Here is a 15,592-nt window from a genome sequence, read left to right on the forward strand (position 1 = left end):
GATGGGAGGCAGGAGTCCCTGTGCCCAGACCCCTGCTTCAAGGAAGTGTGCCAGTTCCCTCCAAGGGAGGAGATGGGAGAGTTGAAGGAAGATAGCTAGTAATTCTGGGACCACCCGGGGAGACCCCAGCTCTGCCTGGACTAGCTCTGACTTGGGGCAAGCGACAGCTTTCAGAGCCTCTATTTGCTTAGCTGTAAAAAGAGTGGTGGAGGGCCACCAGCACTGAATTTCCTACCTCCCCAAAAGTCCAAGCACAGTGAGTACACGCGTGCACGGAACTACAGCAAGTGGTTTCCAGAAGGAACCAGCACGGGGAGAGGACAGCCAGGCCTCGCTGGACACATAAACATGAGGATCTGGGAGGCTACAGGAAGGAGGTCCTGGGGCCAAGAGGCTGAGAGAGGGTTACTTAATGTCTCTGAACCGTAGCTCCTTCCTGTGCAAAATCCAGCTTAGGGTCAAGGGAAAACCGGCAAAGCATCTGAGACGGAGCTGCCCTGAGTGCAGACAGCAAGGTAGGCCATTCAGAGTCCTGAGCTGAGGATTTCCACTTCCTATTGGAGAGACAGAGGGACCAACGCATGGGGCGGTGGGAGGTACGGGGCAGGAGAGACGGCCAGGAAGGTATCTTGGGGGCCTCTTCCCATTCCCCTGTGATCCCTCCCACTTGCTCATGCCCACCTGGGCATACCACCCCCTCGTGCCCCGCTCCGCCCCGGCCCACCCCTCCCTTCCTGGGCTTCCAGGAAGCCCCCTCCACGTCCTCCCCTGCTCACCTCCTTGGCCTCACGGACCCTGACGAGGAAGGCCCGCAGCTCCAGTGTCTCCACGAAGAGCGCCCGGCACACGGCCTGGTAGTGGGCCTGCGCGCCCCGGGGGTCGGTGAGGCGGGCCGCGCAGAGCCGCATGGCCTGGGCAAAGGTGCGCACAGCGCGGGGGCCGCCCTCGGCCTCCTCTTCCTCCTCCGGGCCCCCATAGCCCTCATCGGCAGCCCCACAGCTGCTGTCCTCACAGTCATTGTTGGCCATGAGGTCGATGAGCCGCTCCAGCTGCGGGCTGAGCTCTCTCTCCTCGCTGTCGTCTAGACCCCAGTCCAGCGCGCGGTAAATGGCAAAGCCCAGGGACTGCACCATCTGCAGGACAGGGCCCAGAGTATCATGGGGAGAGGGGGCAACCTGCAAAGGACCCAGCCAGCAGAGGAACAGCCGCCCCATGAATTACAGACAACCTCCCCGAGATGAGAGCAAGCTGCCCATCCAGAGGGTGTATATTGTGAGCCAACCAAACATGTCACGGAACGGACAAGATGCTTTCCAAACAGCACGGCCACCGTGGAAAACAGTCTGGCAAGTTCTTATGGTCAAACGTGCTTTCACCACGTGAAGAGAGGGCAACTCCTCTCCCGAGTATCTAACCAACAAAAAAGAAAGACATACAACCGCACAGGACTTGACCTGGAATGCCCATAGTGCCCAAACCTGGAATGTCCAAATGTCTTCAACTGGTAGATGATAAACAAAGGTGACCCATCCTTACCGTAGGATACCAGGCAGCAGGGCAAAGGGTCAAACTCATGCACTCCTCTTACACACACAGTGAACACAGAGCAACGAAGCCAAAGTGCATGTTTCTGTTTATCCAAAACTCTCGGCAAGACAAAGCTAATCTACAGCCATAAAAAGAAGGTCAGCGGGTAAAAGCCGGGGGCTGAGGCAGAGATTGGAAGGAGCACAGGAGCTCACTGAATATAAAGCATATCCCAATAAATGTGATTTAAAAAGACAGACAACCGAATTAAACGTTAGCTTTTAATGTCATGTAAGAGCGTATTTTAAATCAGAGGAGAAAGACTAGCATGCTGCAATCGTTAACTACATAGGATAGAGTGCAGACGCCTGAACTCCTAAGAAATGACATCCTCTCCCTTAAAAATATTTTAAACTCCATGTAAATTTCAACATATGTAAATTTAACCTGAAAAAGAAAAAGGAGTGGCACCTGAGTGGGGGCGGGGAGCGGGTGGGGTCCCCAGGGTCACAGCGGCTGTTGGAGCCCAGCCAGGCACGGGGCCTACAATGCTGTCATTTACTTTACCTATGCTTGAAATTCTCCATGAGTACTTCTTTTAAAAGCGTATTAGCTTATTAAAAATCCGAGTTTTGCAATAGAGAGACCTCTTAACTCAGCATTTCTCAACTTTAGTTGGCAGAAAACCCTATTTTCATGGACTGCCATTAACAACTGGAGAGCCCGCATTCTCCAGAGGACGTCTGCGAAATACCGCCGCTCCGCTCGTGTATCTGGTTAAGTGCCATCGGCATCTGACGTGCCCTGCTCGCAGGAATGCGGTCCTGAAAAGGTCAGGGAAGAGCCTCGTGCAGGGAGCAGAGGGGTAAGGACAACCACATGGACTCTGCTTCCAGCTTGCTCGGCTTCCATATTTTGACATTTCCCCCTTTATGCCAACGATACAAAATGACAGTAGCTCTTCTCACGTCATCAACTGCTCTGAGCCCTTTGCCAGTAACTGCAGGACTGCTCAACCCCAGGGCTGACCTCTGGTTTCCAGGCAGAGGAGGAGGCAAAGCCGAAGGTCACCAGACCACAGCTGCCAGCCGGCAGGGCCGACTCGGGACCTGGGTCCGCCCGCAGCCTGTGCTCTAAGCCGTGTGCCGAGGTGGGAGGCCACTTCGTGGAGGATGGAGCCACACCCTCACCTTCCACCCCCAAGTCCGCCTAGCCTGGGGGATGGGGCAAGCCCCTGGTCTCTCCCCTCATTTCCTACAGCGGCAGCCCAGGGGGACTAGCCTGAGCAGAGCTGAAGGAGGATACAGAGAAAGTCAGTGCTGGGCAGGGGACAGGCGCAAGACAGCCTTCTCTATCCTGCAGAAACGCCTTACAACACACCCTGAGCCTGGAGGGGGCCAGCGTGGGGAGAGGGGTGGGCCTGGTAAAAAGGGCAAGGCTCTAACAGAGCGAAGTTCCAGCCTGGAGTCAACACAACCCCAGTCTACCCTTGGAGGCGGTCTTATCTCTGCTTTAGGCAGGCAAGGGTCACAACCCCGAATCATGAGTCAGAGGGCACAGGGCCAGGGCCAGGTGGAGTCCCCTGTGGCAGTGGGATCCCCATCAGGACTACTGGGCTGGCAAGAACCACGGTCCACACAAATTCCCACTGATTCTTCCGTGGCCCAGAGGCAGATGCCAGGAAGGAGATGGTAGGAGAGGCTCGTGCCCACTCTCTAGTCCACAGCCACTGCTGACTCAGGGGCACTCTGCCCTGGTCTCTCCATGGAGACCACTCTGCCGCATGGGGCAGGGCAGACAAAGGGGCCCAGAAGGCCTGCACATCACAGAGCGGCACCCCAACCCACCCACGCCTCTCCCTCTCACTCCTGGTAGCTGCCTAAGCTAGCACCGCATTGGTGAAAGGGTTAACTCCAACAGGAGCCTCTTATCTGATGGCTGCTCGGTTAAAAGCTTCTCTGTGCACCAGCCCAGACATTGGAAACTCCCTGAAAGGCAAAGAGCCCTTGCTTTCCCATCAGGAAAAATCTGGGCAGCCAGCCAGAGTCTCAGAACCTCCAGCCCTACCTGCCCACAGCGTTTCGGGAACTGAACAGGCTCACAGTAGCCCAGCTTGGGGGTCAGGCTGCTAGCTGAAGGGCCTCCGGGAGAAGGGGCTGAGACTGCAGGACGCGGTCAGCGAGGGGCCGGTAGCAAGAATCCGGGTTAGCACGACAAGTGGCCTCCTACCACAGTTCCTGGCGTGGGGCTCTGGGCACAAGAGTCCAGATTGGACCCCCACAAACAAAGCTCCTTATAAATACTTTCAGAATTGCTAACAGGCCTCCTTTGGAATGGTAGGTGGTGGACGCACGTTCACTTGGGGACTCTTCAGACTCACTGTCTGAAAGGCAGGGGAACGTTCCTGGGCTTTGGGTAAACAAAGTATCCAGAATACTCTGCCAGCAATGGAAATGAGTCTTGAAAACAAGACTGTTCTTTTTTCCCCCAAAGCAAATTACGGAAACCGATATATGGCAACAGGACCAGCACCCAGCTGTGCACAGTCGTAGGCAGGTGCTGCTGGGAAGGGCACCTTATCACTGACATTAGCGAGAACTGCCGGCACGTGGTAATAAGAAAACGCAGAAAAACTGTGGGATGATTGTATTATTGTTTTTTAATTCTCCACAACAGACACTACGGCCTGTGACCAGCCCACTACCCTCGGCATAACGCTGCGTAATAAGTAAATACGTATGTGCATAAAGCTTTCTGCCCACTACCCTCGGCATAACGCTGCGTAATAAGTAAATACGTATTTGCATAAAGCTTTCTGCCCACTACCCTCGGCATAACGCTGTGTAATAAGTAAATACGTATTTGCATAAAGCTTTCTTAAAGGCAGTGGAATGATAAACACTAAATTCAGGACAAATTCCCGGGGGCAGAGGGATGGGACAGGGAGACACAGGTCCTACTGGTGAGATTTGAATTGCGGGTGACGTGGGGGCTCGTGGACATCGGTCACCGGCTGGCTCTCCTGTTTGCCCGTCAGCCCCACTCCCTGACTGACGCTCTGCGCCCAGGGGGGCCAACCCCACAGACCATGTCACCTTTGCTCCCTCCCTCTGGTCAGTGGGAGGCAACACCAGGAGCTTGGGGGCGGCAGAGGAGAAGGAGGTGGGGAACCATCGCACCCCCCCGCCCCCGCCTTCAGCTCTCCAAGGCCTGCCAGGTTCTGCACACCCCGGTGGGCTCTCTGTCCTCACCTGCCCACTCTCTTCATCACGTCCTTTCAACTAAGCCCTTTGACTGTGTTATCTGTGTCCTAACTCGTGGAAACAATGGTGTAACTTTATATGCTTCTTAATTGACATGACATGACACATACTAGTTTTAATGTGTATCAAGTAAACTTAAAAATTATTTTAAAGGTACCTGGGCTTCTGAGCTGGTTGGTGACAACACCATCGTTGTGGACTCTGTAAGAGGAGATAACAGGCAGTCAAGACATACCTCAGCAGCCCCAGGCCCTGGCAAATAGGGCCACCCACCTACCTCCCCTCCCAGGAACACACAGTGTATCCCCCAAAGGCTCCAGTGGAACACCAGAAAGCTTAGACAGGTCGACCTGCCAGTCACTTGGATGGACATCCAGGTGCATTGCCAGGAGACTGACGCAGCCCCTGCCCACACCCCACACAGCAGTCACACCCCAAAGTGACCACTCGGGGGGTCCCCTGGGGAAGCATGGTTAGTGCTAGAGTAAAGAGGGAATAAGGAGCGAGCAGGTCAGCTAAGTCTTGTCTGCAGGAAAGCCCTCATGGTCTATAATTCACAGCCTGAAGCCATGTGCCCCCAAATCACAGCAGAGTCAAATGAGAAACCCAGGCTCAAAGGCAACCACAGATTCTGCTCTGGAGTTCCCAAGAGCTGAGCTGGGTAAGTCAGCATCTGGCCACCACCTGTAAATTCGGACATCTGCCCCCAGACTGCCAGAGCCTCCATCAGAGAATCAGAGTCTCTGGGTTGAAGCCCAGGTGCTAAATTAGGTACGAGGTATTTTATTATGTTTGTTAGTAAACATGGCACTGAATTAACATGTTTATAAGTGCTCACTCGTTGTAACCCATATACAACCCAGAAGGTAGGTGGTTTTGCTACCCATTTCACAGACGAAGAAACAGGTATCACAGCTAGTAAGTGGTGGTGCCAGGTGGGGCCAGGCCAGGGGACCCTAGAATCTGCTCCAGCTGCTCCCCACACCACCCCCCAGGTCTGCCAAGCTGCCAGGCTGCAGGAGACACAGAAAACCCACTATTGCTAACCCTTCCTTGAATTAAGCATGCAGCTAGGACCTCTGCTAGGGGGTGAACTTGACTTGCCTTAACTTCTTTTTGGAATGAGGTAGGGTATAAAAAAAACATAAAACATGACATCTCTGCTAAGTGAACCTGCTAACTCTGCAAATATTTCCAAAATGCCATTAAGAGCTAGGGAGATTGCCAAAGATAAAGGGCGTTTGTGTTGGGCTGATCCATTAAAATAATGGTAAAGAATCCACTCCCAACATCAGTGAAGCTGAAAGGGGGCAGCAAGTGGTAGCCTGTGGCCCGTGTTCAATCAAAGTTTGCAGTGGATGGATCGAGGCAACGGGAAGAAGAAACCAGACTCACAACAAAGGTGCTCCCTGGAAGCGGCCAGTGTCCTGAGTTATCCTGAGGACCGAGAAGCCAGCCTGCAGTGCCCTTTATCGACTGAGCACCGTGCAGTGCTCTGGTCAGGGCAAAGCCTGCTGGCTGGAATCATGTTAATGCCTATGTCCCTGGTTTAAATAGTCCATATGTTAACAAAAATAAGTGTTCATTAATCTAACTGTATTTTAAGTTGCAAGGGCTTGGGGAGTCTTTGGGTTTTGAGGAGCAAGCTGCCCCTTGTGGGCAGAAACTGTGCCCAGCTCTTTGCTACAAAACTAACAAATGACTTATTATGGGTTCAACCTACAATCACCTCATGCAAGTGGTTACTGATGACTCCCTCTTTGCAGACAAGGAAACTGAGGCTCTGGCAGGTGGAGAAAATAACACAAAACCACCCAGCCCATCAGTGACGGAGCCGGGGCCCCCAGCAAGCCCGCTGACCCACCCAGAGCCTCCCAGCTTAACTTCCTGCAGCTACAGTAACCTGCTTGGGTTACTTTAGGGGCGGGGTGTCCCAGAGCATTGTGCAAACTACCTTCTGTGTACTTAAAAAACTGTCTTGGAGCGAAAGCAGAGAGACCCAGACAGAAGCGGATGGAGGCAGCTCGGACAGAAGCATTCTCACTAGGCCATCAGGTCACATTGAGGTGGGGCTGCAACCAGGACACCCGGTCTCCGGGATGCTGCCCCTCCACGGGGGGCTTCTCTCTGCCTGCAAGGAAGAACATCCTCGCCAGGATGTACTGGGAAAGAAAAGTCACCATGATGTCTTGTGCATAAGATAACAAATGAGAAATCAAGATGCTAGGAAGTTTCCTTGGAAATCATCCTGTGTCCTGGTAGTAAAAGATCAAAGACGATCTGGAGGACCTTGCAGGCCGGAGCTCCCGCAGGAAGTGCTTCTCCCTGCCCAGCAGGTGGGGAGGGTGGTAGGCGGAGAGCTCTCGGACAGCCTCACCCCTCTGTGCCTGGGTGGGGAGCACAGAGAAGGAGGAGTGTAGTTCAGATCCCTACCTGCCTGTGGTCATGACCTTGAGGGTCTTGCGTCTCTGGCCTCCTTTCCTCACCCACAGATGGAGATTATGCCCGCCTAAGCTAACCACCTCAAAGGACAAGTGAGGGAGCGGATGCAGACACTTCTTAGGGCACGGTATCCTGTGAGGATGTGGACAGCCGTGATCACCATGATGACGACGGCAATGGGGCCACCAGGACCTCCCGACCACGCTCAGACCATGGGCACTGTGACTCTCTTTAGGCTTGGGGGTCAGGACAGAGAATGGCCATGGAAGAGCCAAGGAGTCCCCTCTTCAGCCCCCCAGAAGGAGACCACGCACATGTGGGGGGCACTGGCTACCCTAGGCTCCCCCAGGTTCTTAATTACCAACAAGGAATGCAGACCACAAAGGGTGGGGTCCTGGCTTGAGCCCCAGGGCTCCTGCCTTTCTGCATCTCAGGCTGAGTTCTCAGGAACACCCGTGTGGCTCAACAGCGGGGTGGACAGACCGAGGCCCTTGCGGGGCCCCCACTCAGTGCTGGCGGGAAATGGCAACAACCCCAAGGAAGGCAACCTGCAACGTCTCTCAAAACGACACCCCTGCTTGTCTTGATTCAGCAGGTCTGCTTAGGTGTGCCCGCGTGGCATGACCGCCGAGACCACGCACGGTGGTGCCCTTCCTAACAGTGACCCACCGGACGTGCATATACCCACTGAAGTTACGTGCGGACATCCGCACACGGGCGCACTGGGCAGCCCCTCGAGGGAGGTGTCCTCTGTAGCGAGACAGTTGGAGCTCCCCAGTAAGGGGAGAGCGAGGGCAGCCCCCCGGCATGCGGGTGTACAGAAAACACATACACTAAGCTCCTCCTCGTGTGAGAAGCCTGGCAGGAGACTCCGACTGTTTCCCTTTACACTTTCTGAATCTGGAACATGTAGTTTCGCATCAAGAAATCAGCTTACGGGAGAGTGTGAGAGTGAGCAAGCGCGCAGCATCCACTGGCCCTCCTTCAGTCCGGGGCACACAGACTTAGAAGCAACGCGATGACTTTCCCAAGCCTCCTTGGAGTCCTCTGACAGAACGGTATCCCCTACCACCCAGGTGACTGTAAAGACTCAACAGACAGGGGCACCCAGCTGGAGCCAGCCGTAGGGCATGCGACGCGTGATCTCCGGTTTGTGAGTTCAAGCCCCATGTTGTAGGGGGCACAGGTGACTTAAAAATAAATTTTTTAGAAAAACCCCAAAACGAAAACCATGTAGTATCTGGCACCTACTAAACGCTTCAATAAATGCTTGTTTCATTGTCAAGAAGCAATTTCAAAACTTAAGTAATGTCTTCGCTCAAGCATCCGTCTCTAGAAAGGAGCCGGCGGCAAACCCAAGCGAAGAGGGAAATGCCTGCTCACAGCTGGGGAGTTGTGTGTGTGTTCAGCAAACAGAGCTCTGTGGGGTGGGGGCCCCCGGTGTGTGTGGCGCGATCCTCCTCCATCGCACTTCCACCCGTCTCCACAGGCTACGGCTGACATCAAGCTGCTTCTCCATAAACTCAGATGTCACCCCCAGGGTGCCGCTTCCTCCCCTGCAAGAGCCTAGGACCACCGTGACTCACATCAGTTCCGGGGGGACCCGAGTCGAGGAAATGTGTGTTGGCCAGAGGGCTCCCCTCACTCCAAGCAATCATGCTGTTAACTGTCCACCTTCTCACCAAGCTCTGGCGAGAGAAAGGCCAGTGCTCCTCTCTTCCTCACCCCGTGCCTGTCAGGGTGACCTGGAGGTTACAACCCCACTGACGGTCACCGCCGACAGGGGCAGCCCTGAAAGGGCTGGTGCATTACCTCTGAGGCACTCCCCACCGTGGGGCTAAGGATGGCTCACGTCAAGTTCCCGAGTACTTCTGCCCATGTCACGCAGTCCCCACTGTTGGCCCACAGTGCAGCCAGAGACGGTGATGAACTTGCTCAAGGTCACCTGGCTGAGATCCAACCCACAGACAGCCTGGCTCTGAAGCCAACACCCAGACCGTGAGTCGTCTCCGTCACTGACCACGCCAGCCACCTGAAGATGGAATAAGTCCTGGCCCTGGAGGGGTTTCCACCAGGAAGTGGGGGACCCCTTCTTAGGTGTGGTATGGGGAATCCACACACGGCGGCCTGACGGTCCTGGAGTGGGTGCTGGAACAGAAGCATCAGCATCGTTGGGAACTTGGCACAAATGCAGATTCTCAGGACCACCGCCGACCTGAGCAGAATCAGGTTCATTGTGGGGGACCCAGCAATCCAAGAATCTGTTCAACACGCCCACCAGTGGACTCAAGGGTGAGAACAGCCCCGGTAAAGCATTAGGTGGAGCTCTAGTTCCAGAATCCTCGTTCTGAAGTTGCTGATCGGTGGAATCGGGTGTAGGAACTGGGTCCATTCTACCTGTGTGACTCTTCCGCTCCATGACGGGCAGAACAGTGACCCCCGGCCTGTTCTAATCCAGGACCTGTGGACGCGTCATGCTACACTGCATGCAAGGGGACCTGGGGTAGCACATGGAAGTGAAGTTGCTAATAGCCGACCTTAAGGCAAAGAGGTTATCCTGCATCTCTGACCTCTCCAGGTGTAACAGAACACGTGTGCGTTGTTTTGAGCAGGGAATTTGTGTAACCTGCTCACAGCAGCCACAGGAAGCTCTTACACCCTGTAAACTGCTGTGCCTTGTCTCCTCGAGTAGACCAGACACTGAACAGGTGGGGATTCCAGGCAGGCTCCCTCCTCGACTGGGTCCTCACTGGGGATTCCAGGCAGGCTCCCTCCTCGACTGGGTCCTCACTGGGTCCCTCTGAGGAGTCGACCAGGATCAGAGTGAAACCCTAGCACCTTCCTGCAGCTGATACTCACTGGCATGTTTGTTGAAACGGCCACACCCCAGGACCATACCAACCACGGTCACAATGCTTCCTTTGTGGGAGCCACTCAAGTACTTCCGACCCCACAGGTCACCCCCTGGTGCCCAATTAAAAAGACAGCAGACAGAGAACCTCTTCTTTGTGAAGACCTCAGTGGTGGGGGCTGGGGTGGGGGTGACCAGGGCCCTGAAGGTGGCAGAGACGCTGGGGCTGCATCCCTCATGAGCCAGTCTCGAGGGTACACAGGGACCCTGAGGACACCTTCTCCACTGTTGCAGCCTCCCCCAAAGGCACAGGGCAGAACCTGCAAACAGCCGGGTGGGCATGCTAAGCTTATCCCGGTCATCGGTGACAGCCAATGCGTCACCGGCACTCAAAGACGTCCCGATAGAGAACACCGCGGTGAGATAATCTCTGCTCAGAGGTGAGAGGAAATCGGGAATGCTATCTACAAACACCTGGCTCACACAGTCACACCCACACCCTCCCCCACACGCAGAGGCCGGAACCTCACCATGCCCACTTGCCTCTGCCCCACCCAGGGCCACGGGAGTGTGTGGGTGTTTCTGTGCATGATGTTTTACATCATCGAGAAATGTGCATGGGGACCCTGGCCAAGCGCACTCTGCAGGGCTCGCTCCTGTTCCTCACGCGGCAGCCTAGAATTCTGTGACGGTGCATTCACGTGAATCTGGAGGTGCTGCTTCCTATGGCGGGTCCGGCTGAGGTGCATACGGGAGGGGACAACTGCTGCACTTCCATGGCCCCAAGAGCTCCCCCATGCCAGGTAGGTCCCAAGGCTTAACACAGCCTAGGGGGTAGGTGCTTTTATCCTCCCATTTCACAGAGAAGGGTCACAAGTCACTTCCCAAGACCAGGCTGAGGGTGGGGACAGGGCTGGAGCCCAGCTGAGTCCACACTTGCAGCCCTGCCCCCACCTCCGCACCAGGTGCGGGATGCTTGCTTTGGGAACCTCAGTTTTCTCATCTGTGCAATGAGGATCCTAACAGTGTTGCAAGGCATAAGCAAGAGTGGGCCCAGCCCTGCCCAGCACATTCCTGCAAGAGCCCAAAAAGGTCAGCTGCTGTCTCCCTGGATTGTAAAGTCCCTGGGTGGCTTGGCTTCATCTCCACACTACGTCTTGACTGGGTGACCCTCACAAGGTGCAACAAAAAGCAAAAAGAGCCCCAGAACACCAAGGATCCCCACGTGACAGCAAGGATGGGTAGCACCAGCAGCGCCGGGGAGGAGTCAAGAAGCCAGAACAAAAACCACATGGGTGGGACCTGATGGAAAGAAAATGTTTCAACCAGAAATATTCTGTGAGGAGGCCTGCCCGGAGGGAAATATTCTCCGCTCCAGAAGCAGGATTTCATCTTTCCAACCAGCTCTCACTTCTGCCCAGCCTGTCAGGGGACACCATCCCTGCACGTTCACCTGTGTGGAGAGCCATTTAAAAAAACACAGGCAAGCTAAAAACAGTCCCCAGTCACTCAGAAGGGGACCTCCCCATGAGGCCCACCAAGTCCAGATGAACCCCTGGAGCCCACAGGACTAGCAGGGCCTCCCAGAGCACCAGTGGCCCAGAGCCATTCCTGGTGGCCGTGGACCCCACCTCAGCTCCTGGGAGAAGGCACGCTGGGCCAGGAGACCTGAAAGAACATCTCCAGTGGGGGACAGGCAGCCCATGTGCACGCGTGGGGTACCGCAGAGAGACCACCAGAGGCAGGGGCACTGTGCACGCGCACATGTGTGTGTGTGTGTGTGTGTGTGCAGGTGTATATGTGTGCATCCACGTGCATCTGTGTGTGTGTGTTGTGTGTGTACACGTGTGTGCAGGTGTGTATGTGTGCATCTACGTGCATCTGTGTGCGTGTGTATTGTGTGTGTATGTGTGCAGGTGTGTATGTGTGCATCCACGTGCATCTGTGTGCATGTGTATTGTGTGTGCTGGTGTGTGTGCATCCGTGTGTTGTGTGCCTGTAGGTCTGTGCGGGCATCCACGTGTGTGTGTGCGTGTGTGTGTGCATCTGTGTGCGTGTGTGTTGTGTGTGCGCGTGTGTGTGCAGGTGTGTATGTGTGCATCCACGTGCATGTGTGTGTTGTGTGTGCGTGTGTGCAGGTGTGTACGTGTGCATCCACGTGCATCTGTGTGCGTGTGTATTGTGTGTGCGTGTGTGTGTGCATCCATGTGCATCTGTGTGTATTGTGTGTGCGTGTGTGTGCAGGTGTGTATGTGTGCATCCACATGCATCTGTGTGCGTGTGTGTTGTGTGTGCGCGTGTGTGTGCAGGTGTGTATGTGTGCATCCACGTGCATCTGTGTGTATTGTGTGTGCGTGTGTGTGCAGGTGTGTATGTGTGCATCCACGTGCATCTGTGTGCGTGTGTTGTGTGTGCGTGTGTGTGCAGGTGTGTATGTGTGCATCCACGTGCATCTGTGTGAGTGTGTTGTGTGTGCGCGTGTGTGTGCAAGTGTGTATGTGTGCATCCACGTGCATCTGTGTGCGTGTGTTGTGTGTGCGCGTGTGTGTGCAGGTGTGTATGTGTGCATCCACGTGCATCTGTGTGAGTGTTGTGTGTGTGCAGGTGTGTATGTGTGCATCCACGTGCATCTGTGTGCGTGTGTGTGTGCAGGTGTGTATGTGCATCCACGCGTATCTGTGTGCGTGTGTGTGCAGGTGTATGTGTGCACGCACGTGCGTGTTGTGTGTGTGCGTGTGTGCAGGTGTGTATGTGTGCATCCACGTGCATCTGTGTGCGTGTGTGTTGTGTGTGCGTGTGTGTGCAGGTGTGTATGTGTGCATCCACGTGCATCCGTGTGCGTGTGAGCGTGTGTGTGCATCTGTGTGTTGTGTGCCTGTACGTGTGTGCGGGCATCCACATGTGTATTGTGTGGGTCTGTGCACACACACACACACTTCCTGGGCCCGGGGCTCTGTCCTGATGCTCCTTCACTAGTCCCCACCTGTCCCCGGGCATGTGCTCCCATCACTGCAGTCTAGGGAGGAGGAACGGGCCACTGGTGAGATGCCAAAGCCCGCTCCTGAGCATTGCTGTTTCTCCAGCTACTGAGCTGAGGTGAGAAAGAATTCTGGGCCCCATGGAGCTCATGACACAGGATGACACCATCCAATACAGGACGGACTATATTAATCATTTCTGTGTCTGAAACTCAGGGCTGAAAATGAGTGGAGTCTGTGCAGCAGTGGGCCGCTTAAAGAGCCTTACCCTGCTTACAGGTGCCAGGGCTTTGGGGGTCATGGGGGCAGCTGGCCTCTGAACTCCATGCAGAAGAAGGAGCAGGAAGGGGCTGGAGGGACAGGGAGGGCCTGGTCGGCAGATCACATGAGGCACCCAAGCTGAAGAGCAGGGCCTGTGAAAAGTTGTAGCATCAAGACTTACAAAGAAAAAAATCAGAAAAGTAGGGCAGTGTGTGAATTAGCATAAGCAGAATGGGCAAGGTGGGAGGTGATGAGCTCACCCCCATCTCAGACACATCTTTGTCAACACTCATGCCTAGACTTTGCCTGTCCGCAGGGGTTTTCTTGAAATGCTTCATCAGCAGTCGTAGGCCAGAAAGGCAGGTGGTCTTTCCATCAAGGGGACAGCCAAATACTGCATTGGGAAGCAGTTATTCTCCTGGAGTGAACTGCCCAGGAGGGCATCAAGGGGACAAATGCCACTGAAAGCATCCCAGGGTCACTGGATCACTGACCCAGCTGCGTTCAGGGAAGTAGCTTCGCCTCAGGGAACAGCTGGGCACAGGCATTCACTGTGATGTCCAACTGAGTTTCTTTCCTAATTAAAAAAAAAAAAAAAAGTAACCCTGTCCCCATCAAGAGGTTTTAATAATGGCCTCTTAAAAATAACTTCACATTTTAACACATTTTCTCCACTTAAAAAAAAGAGGGGGGGGGCTTCCAGCAACTACAAAGTCTTCAGACTAAAGGTTAGGACTTTTTCCCCACTTAGCTGGAAAAGGGGAGAGGTACCACACCTTGTATGCTAGGATATTAATCATTCCCCCAAAGGTGGCTTAGTTTTGTTGATTTCTTTAAAGTTATTTTATTTTACTTTAAAGATTTTATTTATTTATTTGACAGGAAGAGACAGTGAGAGAGGGAACAGAAGCAGGGGGAGTGGGAGAGGGAGAAGCAGGCTTCCCGCTGAGCAGGGAGCCCCACGTGGGGCTCGATCCCAGGACCCTGGGATCATGACCTGAGCCGAAGGCAGATGCTTAACGACTGAGCCACCCAGGCGCCCCTCTTTAAAGTTATTTTAAACATTTATTTAATGCTAGATTTACCAGAACTTTGTACTGAGGGCCCACGTGAGGCAATGTTAATGATCCAGATTTTCCTGATTGCTATTCACAGCAAGAAATAAACACATACCCTTCGTGAATTCACCACTCATTTAAGTCCCAGAGAAATGCTGGGTTAGCCGCAGCTGAGGGACTAAAGTTTCAGCTGACTCATGAAAGCTTGACAGCGTAAGTTCAGCGTAATCTATTTTTCTTAGTCTTTATTTTTTTAAGTAGGCTCCACGCCCTGCATGGAACCCAAATGAGAAGGTTGAACTCAGGACCCTGAGATCAAGACCTGAGCTGAGATCAAGAGTCACCTCACCCACTGACCCACCCAGGTGCCCTATTTTTCTTAATCTTTAAAGAGGCAGCAAGTCATAAACCTCTTCCACCTTTATGAGACATGTTTATGAACAGAAACCAAAGATCGTATTCAATGAAAATTGGAATTGGGCTCCCTCGTGTCCTGGACTAGTAAGTCCCCTAGAATGGCCACGTGTGAGCTTTAAACCCCAGCCTGGATTCCCAACTGGGCTGTGGGCGTGCAGGCAGGAGAAGGAAGAAATAGGAGTCCAATCCCTGGGGACTGGAGAGAACCTGGTGACCACCAACATGAAGGATAGCCGTCAAGGTGCATTTTGGAGAGTACCAATAAGGTGGGACTCCCCCACAGTTAGAGTGACGCAGGGGCCCTTAGTTCTAACCAGCTATCACTCTGTGCCTCAGTTTTCCCATCTTTAAAATCAGAGGGTCTGACCAGGCAGGCCCCTACAGTCCTGTCCCACTCCGTGGTGCAAGGAGCCAGGTCCTGGGTCACATTGTTATCTCCAGGGATGGGGATGGACACAGGGAGGAGAAAAGCTCTTTGTGAACATGCAGCATCTAGGCCCCCCAGGGGAAATACTCTCAGCCCCACCTGTGAAGACCTTGCACACAGCCATCAAGAGTATGAGGCTGGGGGCGCCTGGGTGACTCAGTCGTTAAGCGTCTACCTTCGGCTCAGGTCATCATCCCCGGGGTCCTGGGATCGAGCCCCGCATCGGGCTCCCTGCTCCATGGGAAGCCTGCTTCTCCCTCTCCCACTCCCCCTGCTTGTGTTCCCTCTCTCGCTGTGTCTCTCTCGTCAAATAAATAAATAAAACCTTAAAAAAAAAGAAAGAAAGAAATGAATTGGAAGTTACTTAG

The 15,592-nt window shown here is 54.0% G+C and overlaps 1 protein-coding gene across 3 annotated transcripts in view; it reads right to left on the reverse strand.

Moving 5' to 3' along the window:
• SPIRE2 (spire type actin nucleation factor 2) overlaps nucleotides 1-15,592 on the reverse strand; it is a 35,438-nt gene that overhangs the window by 17,944 nt on the left and 1,902 nt on the right. For 2 of the 3 annotated variants that reach the window (XR_004297648.1, XM_032389736.1), the window contains exons 2-3: nucleotides 4,948-4,991; nucleotides 777-1,133 (exon numbers count right to left, since the gene is read on the reverse strand). Coding sequence is in view for 2 of the 3 variants with exons in the window: in XM_032389736.1 (XP_032245627.1) it covers nucleotides 777-1,133; nucleotides 4,948-4,991 (401 nt within the window). In the remaining variant the exon portion in view is untranslated. Of the gene's footprint in view, nucleotides 1-776; nucleotides 1,134-4,947; nucleotides 4,992-13,329; nucleotides 13,445-15,592 lie in introns of those variants that run through there. The other variant, XM_032389738.1, reaches the window with a different exon arrangement.

This window comes from Phoca vitulina, unplaced genomic scaffold (assembly GCF_004348235.1).
Source record: "Phoca vitulina isolate PV1807 unplaced genomic scaffold, GSC_HSeal_1.0 scaffold56, whole genome shotgun sequence".
In the NCBI taxonomy this organism is placed as follows: domain Eukaryota; kingdom Metazoa; phylum Chordata; class Mammalia; order Carnivora; family Phocidae; genus Phoca; species Phoca vitulina.